At 31.3% G+C, this 16,120-nt stretch overlaps 1 protein-coding gene across 3 annotated transcripts in view; it reads left to right on the top strand.

Annotated features, from left to right (window-relative positions):
• The window catches only part of CWC22 (CWC22 spliceosome associated protein homolog), a 49,037-nt gene that overhangs the window by 31,555 nt on the left and 1,362 nt on the right, over positions 1-16,120 (top strand). For all 3 annotated transcript variants that reach the window (XM_015596739.2, XM_006921248.3, XM_025039436.1), the window contains exons 12-19: positions 1,141-1,242; positions 2,594-2,675; positions 5,561-5,621; positions 9,034-9,111; positions 9,804-9,956; positions 11,577-11,704; positions 13,156-13,257; positions 13,350-13,570. In XM_015596739.2, the coding sequence (XP_015452225.1) occupies positions 1,141-1,242; positions 2,594-2,675; positions 5,561-5,621; positions 9,034-9,111; positions 9,804-9,956; positions 11,577-11,704; positions 13,156-13,257; positions 13,350-13,570 (927 nt within the window). The remainder of the gene's footprint in view (positions 1-1,140; positions 1,243-2,593; positions 2,676-5,560; positions 5,622-9,033; positions 9,112-9,803; positions 9,957-11,576; positions 11,705-13,155; positions 13,258-13,349; positions 13,571-16,120) is intronic.

The following is a 16,120-nucleotide window of genomic DNA, read 5'->3' as shown; positions in this document are numbered from 1 at the left end:
AATACTAAATAGTTTCCTCTTTTAAAAGTCTGTCTAAACCATGTTATGTAATAATAAACTAGACACTTCAGATTATTTCGTGAAGTCACATGTGTTAGAAATATTCTTGAGGAGGTTTGTATGTCAGATAAGGGCTGAATGACAACTCTGTTTTTCTAAAATGATTTATTCTTCATAACATGAAGTTCTCTGCTAACATTAAATATTGTCTGTGGCTCCCGATTTGTACTGCTTTGTATAGATAAAGAAATTAGAATTTCCTGAAAGTGAATTGGCCCCAAAACTTTTTAGTAAAACTCTTTGGTTATAATAGAAATGAAAAAGTGAAGTGTTGGCCAGGTTAATGGAGCACATACCATTGGACAAAATATAATTTCAGGTTTTATTATTTGATTATATTAACATGATTACTATCCTTATTTAGTCTCTTACTTACATCACTATTTTCATCCAGTTCTGAATGGGAGTTGCATTTTAAGAAGTAATAATCCAATGAAGTGCTCATTTAACTAATTTTCTTAAAGGCTTTTAAATTTTGGCTTCTGTTTTAAATATAGCAAGTCTTTGGATTGGTTATAATGTTCTATTGAATAGATATATGTTTTAATAAAAATTTCATTGGTATTGGTATTTAAAAATTTTTTTGGTATTTATTTAAGTGAATGCTAAATTACGTAATTGTTTCTTCTCTTTTCTTTGTCTTTCATAAAATGTTCTTAATTCTTAGCCTCCTAAATTCTTGTTTTCTATATCGAGCCTTGGCTTTTTGTAATAGACTGCTTTCTTTTTGATGATGAACTAAGAATATTTTGACTCTAATATGCTAGTTTGTATTCCAAGTTTATTTTTCCACTGCTTTTGCTCTTTTGGAAAATTTTCATCTACTTTCTCCATTTCATTCCTTGTTTCATGGTCACTTTCTGTCTGGCAGAAGAATGATACATATGGCTCTCTCTAATCCAGTTAATTATAATGCTCCCTGACCACCTAGGCAATAACACAAGGCCTGTGTGATCTTGTTGGTTGACAGACTGTTACACCATTATGGATTTCAGTGAACTGAGAATTATCTTCTCAGAATGAGTTGTGTGTGTATCACTTGATTGTTAATATTTTCCTAAACTTACTTTGTTCTTTTAGAAATTCTTGATGAAGGAGATAGTGACTCAAACACAGACCAAGACGCTGGAAGTAGTGAAGAGGAGGAGGAAGAAGAGGAAGAGGGAGAAGAAGATGAAGAAGGTAAAAGTATGGCTTATTTTAAAATAATACTGTAAATACTCTGAAATTAAATTAATTCCAGTGTAATTCTCTAAAACAGTAGTTCTCAGTCTGTGGACATTGGACGGATTGCTACTGGGATCTAGTGGGTGAAGGGTAGGAATGCTGTTAACATCTTACAAGTCACCAAACTGTCCCCGACAACAAAGTATTATCCAGCCCAAAATGTCAGTATTGCCAAGGTTGAAAATCTTTGCTCTAAAAGTATTAAGCAAGGAAATTCATTTTTGACATCAGCATAATTTTAATTTGACATTTTATGCCTTTGATTATAAACTGTGAAAAAGGTACATTCATGTTGAGTATATGTAATTTATGTAACCCTGGCATTAATGTGACAGATGAGAATGACTAGATATTTGCTGTTCATTTTGGCAAAATAGAGTAGGGAGGCCAAAAGCTATATTTGTACAGGAGCAGGCATGATGTTCTTCCTCCTCAACTTTGATTACATTATATTTTACAGAAAAATTAGCTAAGTGCTTTGGTTGAGTTTCAGTTCAAACATCAGAACATGTATACACTGGTTGCTATTTACTTGTATTACATATTCAGAATTATTAAAAGTATATTTTTCCCTTTTAGGGCAGAATGTATGTTAGTTCTGTCTTATATATTTGAAATTATTAAAGGTATATCTTTCCCTTTTAGGGCATAATGTATTTTAGTTCTGTCTTAGAGTATAATTGCTCTTTATAATATATTTTATAAAAATAAGCTTAATTTTTTTCCAATGTCTTCCTTTAAAACGTCTTCTAACTATGTGCTACATTTTACTTTAGAATTTCTTTGTTTTATGTGAAAATACTGTTCAAAAAACTGATTAAATATTTGTAAGGAAAAGTTTCATGTATTAGATATGAGAAAATTTTGACAAATACACATATTTATATTGGACCCATTAACCTGTCATGATAATCCAGTGTTCTCTGAAACTGTATTTCTACCCATAAGTTATAGTTCTTCCAAATTATCAAGATACTGTTTGGAACTCTAGAAATAATGGTTTATCAAACAACAGCATGAGTGCAGCATTTTATAGTATCTAAATGAGCAAGTGACACGAAATCTGGCTTGGTTCAGGACTTCTTTGAGCTATATTATATATACTAACTTATTAAATACTCAGATATGGCAAAAGATTTGAAATAGTTACTTAGAATTCTACAAATACTAATTTACACTGTAGAAAAGAATATCGTTATTATTAAAGTCATAGATTCTAAATGTATTTAGAAAATTATTACATAGAAATTTTCAGTTCTTCACATTTATTTTTATAATTTCCTAATTTTGTTATGTTTAATTGCAGGACAAAAAGTGACTATTCATGACAAGACCGAAATTAATCTAGTCTCATTTCGTCGTACAATTTATCTTGCTATTCAGTCAAGGTAAGATTATTTGTTCAGTTGATTCTTATTTTTGATAGCAAATGGGCAAGGAGATAGGTATTTGTAGAATCTGATGACAGGAAAATTGATACCATTTCAGGAATTCTCAAACTACCTGCCTCTCTATCTCTATTCCAAACCCAAGCTGATAGATTCCTATTGCTGGTTCTTTGCTTTAATAGCAAATTGTCTTTACTTAAATTTGAAAGGTCTGTGTTAACATAATTAAATGGTTCTTTTTTCTTTTTTTTAGCTATATTTCTTATAGTTAGATATCATTAATGAAATCTTGAAAACAGCTCTATATTACAGAGCTAGTACAGTTTTTAATTTGTAATAGAAATTTAGTATATATTTTTTCTAATTTGTTTTTTAATTCTGGTTCTAAGTAGCGAAGTACAGTTATGTTAACTTTCGGACATTAATTTGTTGTGCAGATAGAAATAGAAATTAGGCTTAGGAAAGTTTTTAGAACCCTTTGCGATAATGTTAAGTAAGAACTATCATGTCATGAAAACAAAACCTATTCCCTTTGAAGGCTGTGAGTCGAGTTTTGAAGAAAAATAAATAAAAATGTTAAATGCTTAGTGATTCTATTATTTTATATGTAAATCAACTTACTGATTTAGTGGGCACGGTGTTTACATTTTATACTGGAGGAGGAATGTTTCCCTGTTTGGCTTTTTTTGCTTTGTTACTAGTTTTTGTATATTTCCATTTAGTATGATGTAATAGCAATAATGATTCATCAGTAGAGGAGTCATCTTGTTTTCAGTCTGTCTGAAAACTTTTTGGCTTAGGTTCATCTTCCAAAAGAAATGTTAAACAGCAGATATTGGTCAGAAATTTTTTAGTTTATCCTATTGCTTTGCCTTTCACATGAGAGAAAAAACTATTCGATTTTTTTCATGAAAACTTGAAGATGAAAAATTTTGGTTAGGATAACTATTCCTAGTTTGACCTTTCATTTGTCCTTTTTAAGAAATTCAACAGTAATGAGTTAATAAACAGCAGATTCATTGTTTTAATATTGCTGTAAACATTAACTTTGAAGACTTACTGTGGAGCTCTTTTAATAATTGTTTAAAAGCAACTTTTTAAAAAATTGACCTAACCTTAATGATCTCTGAATCACACAAAAGACTTGAAAAATTAAAGCATTAAGAGACAAGTGACAAGCCATTATTATATAATGGCACCAATTGTAGTAGCAGTAGCTTCTGCCTTATGTGTTGGTATTTGTAGAGTTCTGAGCCTCTAAATGCCTAGTAAAAAATTTATATATGACAAAGGTTAGTATACTTTAAAAGCTCATATATATTTTAGGAAAGAAACACAAAGACTTTGATAGAAATGTATTTAAAGGATATGGTTGGGAGGTTCATGTAATGGATTATAAAACAAAAAATGTATTAGTTATCAGACATATCACTCTAGACGAATAAATGCTATTATCAGTCATTAAAATAGCTGAAGTGGTTAATTTTATTAAAGCAACAGTACTCAGTACTAATGATTATTTCACTGAGATACACTTATTAATAGACTATGGCAAGCATTTTGGTAACATGAATTTAAGGGCTCAGTGCCCATTCCATTTGACCTGCTTTTTTCATTATTATATTTCTTTAAAAAAAAAAACACACATATTGGCAGAGAATTATATACAGAATATTTCAATACAAAAAGAAAAAAACAGGAGACAATTTTATTGTTCAACACAAATAATCAAAATGTCCAATTTATGCCACTATGGAAAATTAGGTTAATGGAAATTGTTATTGATGTAGACAAGTGATCTGATATAATGTTAAGTGGGGAAAAAACTACATAACCTATATAGTACCATGCCACAGGTGTTATCTTAACTGGATAAATAGGCAGATTTTAGAAATAATGCTTTAGAAAATAAAATGTCAGATCTTTTTAAATACATTTTGGTATTGCTGTATTATTGAAGTTTATCAACTATAGTTTAATATTTTAATGCTAGATATTACTTAATACTACCTGGTATAAAGTTTTTTCCTGAAATAAATTTTTAAAATTTTATTATAATTTTTTAATTTTATTAGATTGTATCATCCTGAGTTATTACCCTGTTGCGCTTATGAAATCCAGTAATTAACAGAAGCTGAGGAATACAGATGAACTTATTAAACTAAATTTGTAATCTTTATATTTCAGTGGATGATTATTTTATACTACTGTTAACAAAAGAATGAAGGTTAGCACATTCTACAAAAAGTACAGATATATTAGCATTATTCCTGAGTCAAGTTCACATTGTTTGATAATTCTCTTAGGTGAAACATTGAAGATATTTTAAATGCAATTTATATAAATATTGTAAAAAAGCAAAACTTTTTCCTTGTAAGTCAGTTTGGTTAATTGCTATTTTTATACTTAGTTTTTTTTTTTTTTTAATGTTGAAGCCCTGTGTTTGGATATGAATCAAGATAACTTGTAATAAATGGTGATTAAGCACTAGATGTCATGCTGGGCTCTTGGAGCATCTTTTACCTCTTCCTAACTTCGATCAGAGAGAAGTGGAAATAACTAACTGTATAAAAATTAAGTCTACTTTCTGTGTCTCTGGATTTGCCTCTTCTGACATTTTATATAAATGGCATATTATGTGTGCTCTTTTGTGTCTGACCTTTTCACTTAGCATAATTTAAGGTTCATCCATATAATAATATGTATAAGTACTTCATTCTTTGTAGAGTTAAGAGCTATTTTTTTTATATACACAGTATAATAATATGAAATTATAATAAATATTTAAAACAACTATTAAAGTAAGATTCTTGTATATAAAAGAATACTACAATTTAACTATGCTGCAAGTTTTTTAATCTATTGTGACCATTTTATCTTTACAGTTTAGATTTTGAAGAATGCGCTCACAAATTGCTGAAAATGGAGTTTCCTGAAAGCCAAACAGTAAGTTAATACTTTTTTTCTACTAGGAAATATATTGGTTATAAAAATGTTTAAGACAGTTAATAATTTTCATGAATTAAAACAATAACTATAATATTTATTATTTAAATGTGGATTTTCTAAAATTTAAAATAACTCAAAATTTAGGGGTTCTGGTGTGTTTCATATATGCTTCTCATTTCCGTGAATTAAATCAAGTGCTTGAATGGGATGTAAGAAAGAAGGAAGTCTCTCTGAATCACCACACTTTACATAAATTTCTTAGTGGTTGCCTATAAATCAAATTATGGCTTAAATACAGTAGGAAATTTGTTCTTCAGTAAATTACCTGGTCTATCTACTTTATGTACTAAAGTATTCTTTTGTGGTAAAAATTATAAACATCATCATTTATGTTATTACATTGCTTTAATTAGATGTAGAAGAACCTGTATCTTTTTTTCATTCATTAACTAATTCAACGAAGTATAGTCAGTGTATGCTATAAGTTAGGCACTCTGCAAAGTGTCAGGGATTTAGCAATCCATAAAATACATACTAGCCCCCTCCTAGCTCATCGGACTCATAATCTTAAAACTCAGTATACTTCACTATGCAAAATATCATAGAACTCTATGGTTCTATGCCATGGATAATAAAGACTAGATTGAATAGATTATTTTTTTCTAGTTGTGTTCTCGTGTGTGTTGCTCACTGCCCATCTAGATTTTAGATCTTTGGAACCCGAGCCAAGGCTTTTCAGGCTTCTTTTTTCACACCCTGCCTTATGTGTGCTAACCCAGCACAGATGCCAGTGTCTAATATAGGCTTTCTCATTTCTAATTCTTCTAAAAGATCTTGACTATCTGAACTGTTAATATTAGGTGTAAGTCCTTTGTCTTACAGCTTTAAACATGACCTGTTACAGGGATTGTGGCCTAGGCCCACTACCCTTTTTTGTAAATAAAGTTTCATTGAAATACAGCCATGCCCATTGGTGTGTATGGTTGCTTTTTTGCCCTCCAGCTGCAGAATTGACTAGTTGCAACAGAGACAACTCTATGGCTTCTAAATCCTAAAATATTTACTCTCTGGCCTTTTACAGAAAAAGTTTGCCAACCTTTGTTTTAGAATGTAGATTTATGCTTGAAATGCCATAGTATGGAATTTTGAGAAGAAATTCCATACTATGAAATTATTTTCAAACTTAGAAATTATTTTCTTCCTCTTAAAGTCTGTTTACTAGTATATTAATAATAGTGTACCTGTTTGTGCTCTAGGTACACTCGATGTCATTGGAAGGAAATAAATTAGTGAACTATCCTTTAAAATTATAATTGAAACTGAAATTGCTGCTGTATGATCTTGTCACATTATTTAAGGAATATAATTAAGTCATTGTAATTTTTATTAATATTAATCCAGAGGATAGTTGTTCAATAACATTTCAAAAGTGTTTAGTGCATCTATTTTCATGCACTCAAAAGACTGTCCTAAAACTGCTATAATATTTAATTAAAATGTTAAAATATTTAATTATTATAAGCCATGGGGAAAAACTCTTGTAATTGCATTTAGTCTAGGGAAGAAAGTAATTTGTTCTGTAGGTATTGCTGACTTTATTAGCAATGCTATCAGCATATTAGCATGTTATACTATTTGCAACCTGATTACCTCTTACGTTATTGTACAATACAGCATTGGTAGAGAAGCTGAAAATACATTTTAATATATCAAATTAATATAGGTAGAAGTCAGAAAAGCCTCATTTTAAGTTTTGATACTATATTAAATCTCGACAAAGTGCTTCTTTTCAGAACTTATACATTTATAAACATTTAATTGAGGTAACTTGTGACTAGTCTTAAAAAAATAATAACCTAGCAGTATAAGGACATCTAAAAATAATCCTGCATTGTGAAGTAAATCCTTTGAGTAGATTGTTTTATCAGCTTCTAGAACAGTGCTGTTCAATAGAACTTTCTGCAGTGATGGAAATACTCATATTCTGCTCTGTCCAGTACAGTAGTCACTAGTCACATATGGCTTTTAAGTACTTAAAATATGGCCACTGTGACTGAGGAACTAAAGTTTTAACTATATGATATTAAATAATTTCAGTTTAAATAGCTACATGTCACTACAGGCTACCATTCTGGACAGCACAGTTTTAGAGTGTCTGTTCTGTGCTTCTCCAGTGTCCCCTTCCTCTCCTTTACACATACAGATATTCAGTAAATACACATTGACCTAATTTTTAAAAGTATTTACAATATTTACTTAGGTTACAGCTTGTGTTATTAAATATGATAAAAATGTCAAAATCCTTAATTGAAAATATAAGGGTAAATTAAATAAAAGTAAAAATGAACTGAGAGTATATGGTAATTTTATAGGCTTTTTATTTGTAGAAATCAAATAGTTACTATATTTGGAAAAAAATTTTAAACTTTTCGATAAGTATTTTATAGAAAAAGATACTTAGTCTGCAGCAGTGGTTAAAGAATGAATTTATGTCTTTTTCATTTTGTCTCCATTGATTTGTCCATGTTGCCTGAGTTCCTTCATCTATGAAATTGCTACTACGATCAACACATATTTTATTAGGATTATTTTAAGAATTAACAAATAATATTTTTTAATTATAAATCATTTATGGTGATGATATTTCCTGATCCTGGTTTTATTCTTGCATTTATTAGTTTAACAGAATTTTCACTTAGGAGTTTTCAAGACACATAAATAGCTGATTGGACAATATATTCTAGCAGTTGTGGAAGGATTTTATCTATTTGTATAGATCCAGCTATAGGCATATCTATATGCATAACATGAGGCTAGAAAACTCACTCACAGAGGGTTTTTTTCCTTGTTCTTTTGTGTGTGTGTGTGTGTGTGTGTGTGTTATCAATCAGAGGGTCATTTAAGTTAACATTGAAAGCTGTGCCTATTTATGCTTCTGTAAAGATTCTTCATGTTCTGCCTTTTCATACTAACTAAATATATTAATTGAGTTTAAATCTTTGGAAGGTGTATAAGTGAATTGTTAGATGTATTGATCTGTGTTTAAAAGAATTCTGTATAGATTTATTTTAGAATACAGTATATTCAGTCTCTTCTTGATGTATCTGTTTCATATGCTAGGTTTTCTTAAAGTGGTTCATACTTATATGAATTTAGAATTTTATAATCAGTCTAATTAGCATAAGCAATATATGGAAACTGTCAGCCAGACCAAAGGCTTTTAAAAATTAGGCTTCGCATAAATTGAGTTTTTAATTTTGTATTAATAACTAAAGTTTACAAAATTGTGGAAGTTTTGTGTTTTTAAAACCTTATTTAAAAATTCAAGCTGTCTCTAGCGTATTGATAAATATCATACAGCATGGAGTCATTGTATTTTGAACCATTACTGTTATTTTTTTTCAAATAGAAAGAACTCTGCAACATGATACTTGACTGCTGTGCCCAACAAAGGACATATGAAAAATTTTTTGGCTTATTAGCTGGGGTGAGTTCCAGCCTCATTTTTCTTGTTGGATTTTATTGGAATCACAAAGGGAATTCTTAACATAAATATTGCGAATTAATGTCTCTGCTTTGTGGTCTGGTCTAATATAATAACATATCTTTGCTAAAAGAAAATTGTTCTTCCTCTCCCCAGAGTGGTTTCTCACTCTCTGCTCCTTCTTCCTTTCCCACTTCATTTTTGTAGCCCCTTACTATTGCATATCACTTTTCCAGAACTTTCTGAAATTATACATGCTTTGTTAAAATTTCCCAAAGAGAATAGTTAAATGCTATCTTTTCAAAATCTGAATGCAGCTTCTGAAGTCAGGCGTATGTTCAGGCAGCACAAATAGAGCATGAGCTAAAATAATTTTTAAAATCCAAACTCGACCCACAGAGAAGTGTATTTGTATAGTATTCAAATGTATGTGTCTGTGATTTATATAATTTTGTATAATTTGTATAATTATGATCGGTATAATTTTATTGTAGCATATAAATCCCAGGTAGCTAAGGATAATATATATTAACTTATTTTTTGAGCATCCCATAATATATCACAAAAAGATTGATATGATATGCAAAATATTTATTAATTTTTGATTCAGTAAATTTAGAAGGATTTAATATGCTCATCATGGTATTGATATTCAATTTTTAATGGTATTGGCATTCATCTTTTAAATTTATTAGCGATTTTGCATGCTAAAGAAAGAATACATGGAATCCTTTGAAAGTATATTCAAAGAACAATATGATACCATCCATCGCTTGGAAACAAACAAATTGAGAAATGTTGCTAAGATGTTTGCTCACCTTCTGTACACTGATTCACTTCCATGGAGTGTAAGTAGATGGGGTCAGTGTTTATACTTCCTTTCTAATCTCCTGTTATTCTCAAATTTGTATTAAGGTAATGTGACCATACTTTTCCTATGTAGGAAATGTACTTTAAAATGAAATGTTTTTACTATAATGACTTTTACTATAATGACTATTTTTGAGGTTATATTCATGTAACATGGGATCAAAAGCTAGGTAAATAACATGTGAGTTTAAAAAATACCATTCTGGATAATACTAAAAGTCCAAACATCAAAGTACTTTTTAATACTGATGGCTATGAGTATTTTCAGGAAAAATAATATAGATTTTTCTCTTTTGTTTACAAACACCTGTGCACACTCATATTAATATACACCAATTGTTTGGTGCTCATGCATCTCTGAGTTGCTGTTTGTTTTCTGAGAGACTAACTGTCAGTGCTTCCTCTAGTTAGGACATGAGAGAAATGATTGTCCTAGCAGGATGTGTTCTTTTTAGCAGAATTCGGGTAAGTGATGGGGAGGAATTCTTGTAGTCATACTTAGAACAAGGAAAGATATTCTCGATGAGGAGATGTGCACTGGATTGGAATTGGAAATGCATTCATTAAGCTGGCATTTATTGTAAAACTACTGTTCATTCAACAATCATTTATTTAGCCACCAACTATATACTGAGTCACTGAGAGAGATACAGGGGATCCAAGGTGAATTATATATGGTCCCTGCTTTCCAGAAGCTTACTGTTTGAGAAGAGGTAAGATATGCTCATAGCAGTAATACAAAATAAAAAGTGATAGGTTATAAGAGAAGTAAAGTTGCTGAAGGGATATTTAAAAAGAAAGAAAGAAATTGCATTTAGGAGGAAAGAAAGAAGAGGATCACATTGTAGAATACCATAACTTAATGATAGAATGAAGCAACATCATTGAGCCTATAACATTGGCTAGATTTTTGTAATATTTTAAGTACTAAGTATGTCCAGCCACAATAATAGGCATTTTGTAAGCTAACCTAGGAGCCAGATCATATTTTTTTACTTCTGTTTTCCTCTCTCTGAGAAAACGAAATTAAAGTTTTAAACAATTGAAGCAAATGGGCTCCTGGAACATTTAACTCAACAACTGGAGGTTACTTTTATTTTTATTTGCCCTAAAACATGTCTCCATGAGTTTCACTTTTAAAGCCTCAATCTTAGTATTCAGAACAAGCTATATTCTTTCTGTCTCTACCCTTACTGTATATTATATGTGCTATACAGAACTATAGCCTAATATTCTAAGTGGCATTTTGCCCCAAACCCGCATACACCCACATTTTGATGAGTGAAGTTTAGGAACTAGTAATCTTTACTTTAGCATTATATACTCAAGACAGACTGTATTTCTGCTATAAAAAGCACATTACTCAAGAAAGAGAATGCACTCTTATTTCTGTAGCATCTTAACATTTTGAAAATCAGCGCAGAGAGAACTAGTCTTAAATTTTGCCAAGAAATAATACATATCAGAACAGGGAAAATATTCATAGATAATTCTGATTGAAGATGAAACTAAGTCATAATTTCAACTTAGAATTATAAATAATGGTCAGTTTGTCTTTTGAACAAAATTAAATTGTCTTTTTTCATTTTTATTTTCAGGTTCTTGAATGTATAAAGCTGAGTGAAGAAACCACTACGTCCTCCAGTAGAATTTTTGTTAAAATATTTTTCCAAGAACTATGTGAATACATGGGTCTTCCTAAACTTAATGCAAGATTAAAGGATGAGTAAGTTTATCATTAAGCACTCTTTATTCTTACTGTCCTCAGATGTTTTCTTTCACCATAATGACATGCCCACCCTTAGTTGTAAAAACAAGAGTTAAGCCCCTAGGACTTTCTTCGTTAGTTACTACAATGAATCCCATGTTCCGTGGCCCAGGAAAACATGCAGTTTTTGATGATGGTTTTTAGTTTAGTAGAGAAAACACAGAATTGATGCCTCTTTTAATTTAGTTAAAACACAGAAAATTACTTTTGCATGCTCATTGGACTTCTCCAGTTTTATCTTCATTTTTACCTTAATTTTGAACCTTAGAATGATAATTAGCTTTTTATTATCAATGGACAGTTTTGAATATATACAGATATATGTAATGTAATTGTTCAAATTATTACACTGAACTAGGGTCTTGTTCTAGGACTGTTGTGTAATCTCTATTCCAGCTTTCTTATTTCCTATTTATTCACATCTCCCGTTGCCACTCACATTGGCTTCTATTCCATTCACACTACTGAAATCATCCTTTCAAATGTCTTGGTGACTGCCTGCCAAATCAAGTAGTCTTTCTCAGTCCTCATGCTCTTTGACTTCTTGGCCTCACTTATGCAGTTGACCGATTGCTCACTGTGGCTTCTCACTTTCTTCTCACTCTGCCTTACTCTTCTCAGTCTCTGTCTTTTCCTCAGCTTGCCTCTCTCCAGTGATCACCAAAAGTCTGTCTTAGGTTCTACATGCCCTGTCTGTTCTATTCCATCCACTTCCCATGGCTTTATATACTTAATGGGTTTCTTTCAACTTTAATGAGCTCTCTCCAGTAAGTAGCACTTCAGCCACACCAACATTGTCCAGCTTGTTAAGCAGGACTGGCTCATTTATGCCTCCTTACCTCTATTTCATTTTATCCTGCAAACTCGATCATTCTTCTTATTTGTTACCTTTTTCTATGGAACAATTTTTCATGACACTAAAAACCACATGTCCAAAACCACATTATCTAGTGAATGCTTTTTGTTCTTTCCCCTCCCTAGAAATAATTTTATGCAGTCTTTGTTCATGATTTCTCATTTTTGTTAACTGCTTTTCCTCCCTCCTCTGGAGTATTTTTTACTTTCCTGTATATATATTCATATGCCATATATATGCATATGTACGTAGATAAATATGTTCATATATATTGTTTACATATACATCCTTTGAGTGTGTATGAGATGTATATAAAACTTTTTTTTTAACTTCTGTTGTATAATTATAGAAATCAAGTTTAATAAATTATGATGACCCTACCCATTTCATTTAGATAGCAGGTAGCCTAACCTAATAAATTATATAAATCATTTACTTGGTTGTATTTTATTGACTTAATACATAGAAAATCTGAAAAATAACTTTATAAGAACTTTGCTTTTTTTATCTTTAAGCCATTCATTCTCTTTCATTCATTTTTTTTCTTTTTTAGAACCCTACAGCCATTCTTCGAAGGGTTGTTACCCCGAGATAATCCCAGAAACACTCGGTTTGCCATCAACTTTTTTACTTCTATAGGTCTTGGAGGTTTAACGTAAGGATTATTGTCAGACTTTTCTTTTCAACTTACAAAATTATCTCACAGTTGCCTTCAAAGCAAAATCTAACATTATATTTTTGATTTAGGGATGAATTACGTGAGCATCTCAAAAATACACCAAAGGTCATTGTGGCACAGAAACCAGATGTTGAACCAAATAAATCCTCCCCATCTTCTTCCTCTTCCGTGTCCTCCTCTTCAGAGTCTGACTCCTCTGCCTCTGATTCGGACAGCAGTGGCAGCAGTTCGGAATCTTCCAGCGAAGAGAGTGATTCTTCATCTACCAGCAGTCAGAGCTCTGCCTCAGGTATCGAAACTCTTTATAATCGATCATGCTCTTTTCTAACAAGTATATTGCTGGCTTGGTTTACAATGAGGGAAATAATAATTTGATTTTTTATTTATTTTAGAGTGTAATTGTTTAAAAGCGACAGTTAATATACATGATCACCTATTACTGTTGCAGTCTGAAGTGAATTAAAACATTTACAATGCTAAGATTAACTTTTGGAAAACTTCATAGAAATGAAGATATTTCATTGGCAAATATTTATTTCAATGATACCTGAAATACCATTCATAATATCTATAACCTAGTTTACAGGAGCTTTCTTGATGTTGATATTTTAAAGAAATTTTAGTTTTTACTTTTAATAGTGATACTTTATGTTAGTTATTGACATGTATCACACATTCAGTGCATACCTCAGAAGTGTACAGCTGTATAAATTTTCATAAAGAGAACAACACATCCATGTAGCTAGCACGCAGAACAAGAATTACCACTACCCCAGATGTCCTTGTTTCCTCTCCCAGATACTGCCACCCCTCCCATCCACTGCCTCATGGCAGCCACTTTGTGATTTGTCATTCCATAAGTTAGTTTTACCTATTTTTAATTTTATAATTATATATTATGAACTCTTTTATATCTAGCTTATCTTTCAAAATTATTTTGTTAGATCCATTCATATTATTGCCTTTAGTTAATAGTCATTCATTCTTCTTGCTGTATAGTTTTCCGCTACATGAGTATACCACAGTATATTTGACATCCTTTTTATTCAGTGGCAATTTAGATGTATAATTAGTGTTCCTATGAATATCTTGTACATATCTTTTGGTGACTATACACATATATGTCTGTCTGTATGTATGTATGTACATATATGTATTTCTATTGAGTATGTACCTAGAAGTAGAATCACTGGGTTGTAGGTTGTGTGTATATTTAGCTTTAGTAGATACTGCCAAACAGTTTTCCAAGTGGTTATTTTAGTTTACGCCCCTTTCAGCCATGCATGAGAGTTCCCGTGGCTCCTATCCTCACTAGCACTCTAATTGATCATCTTTTTCATTTTAGCCATTCTGGTCAATGTGTAAAGGTATTGCATTGCAGTTTTAATTTGCATTTTCTTGATCACTAATAAAGTTGAACACCATTTTATAGATTATCGGCCATTTGAAATTTTCTTAAGTAGCTATTCAAGTTTTGCCCATTTTTAAAATTAACTTGTCCTATTCATTTCTAGGGGTTTTTTAATGTATTCTGGATATGTATCTCGTCAAAGATATATATACATATACTTATTACAAAAAACTAATCCCATTCTGTCTCTCTAGCCTTGTAAGACTGCCTGAGCTCTGCTGGTCTCTATCTCTCAGTGGCAGCCCCGAGTCAGCAGATGCTCGCAGGGAGGGGGTGGCTGCAGTGTCTGCTTACCTCTCTGTGGTTCTGCCTTCTCTTGAATCTTGGCCCTTCTAGTCTTTTTTTTTTCTTTTTTCTTTCTCTCTCTCTTTTTTTAAATAAAATATAGTCTAATTGTGTAAAATGCATGTCATGTCTTCCTTTTTAATGCATATTATAGAAGGAGCACTTTTCTCTACACCCTTAGATTGGAAGCCTGGTCTTTTCACTCTTATTCCTTGGCTTATGCCAGCCAGAATTTTGGACTCTCAGTGTTTTATATTATTAGAGCAAGATTCAGTTTGCTCACAGGAAATCTTCTTCTTGAATTGAAATATACAAACTTTTGTTCATTTAACATTCACCTCTTTTAATTCTAAAGAATTTGCTATTTCATGATATCCGTTTTGAGAACAGATGATAACACAGCATGAATTGCAGCAATAAGAAAGCTTCCTGATTCAAAATTAATTTGCTTCATTATACAATTTCAGTAGATAGCTTTCAGTTTTATTCATAAAATATTAAATAGCATAAAAGCAGTATGAGTTGCCCCCAAATTAGAAAATTGTAAAGCAGACACCAGAGAGTAAGGAGACTGCATATTATTACATGGCTTGTGTTTTAGTGTCAACAAAGCACTGAGAATGGTGTAGAGTAGGGTCAGAGAGACATTGATTTAGCACAGAGCCAGATGGTTTCTGCTTGGGTAGCTGCAGCTCGGCTGAGCTTGATAGGAACCAGAGAAATAAGTCCTTAGTGGCAAACCAACTGACTGGGCCAAGGGTAGGCATTTAGCAGAAGAAGTACAGGTTGGTACAGTGAGATTTGGGTGGAGATAGGATGAGGGTAGGTAGTTTTCTACCCTATTTCCTTCTTTCAGTACATGTAGGAATTCAACAGAAATGTTGGTCATCTAGGCACCTTTGATATATGTACATACCTAAACTAACAAATAAAGTGATTAAATTTGTCTTGTAGCTTAAAATGGTATGTTATTTCATGGTAATTATTTAACATATTTGTAATTATATCAGTAAAATTAAATCGTTTACGGCCTTTTTAGAAGAGTTTTCTCAGAAATCAAGCCTTAGTGGCTCTCATAAAGCCTATTATTATGTATCTTAACATACTTCTCCTACTTGTTCAGTTAATTGTTTTTTTGATTTT

Source organism: Pteropus alecto, unplaced genomic scaffold (assembly GCF_000325575.1).
Source record: "Pteropus alecto unplaced genomic scaffold, ASM32557v1 scaffold3, whole genome shotgun sequence".
Lineage (NCBI taxonomy): Eukaryota > Metazoa > Chordata > Mammalia > Chiroptera > Pteropodidae > Pteropus > Pteropus alecto.
This window is presented reverse-complemented; position numbering and strand designations above follow the sequence as displayed.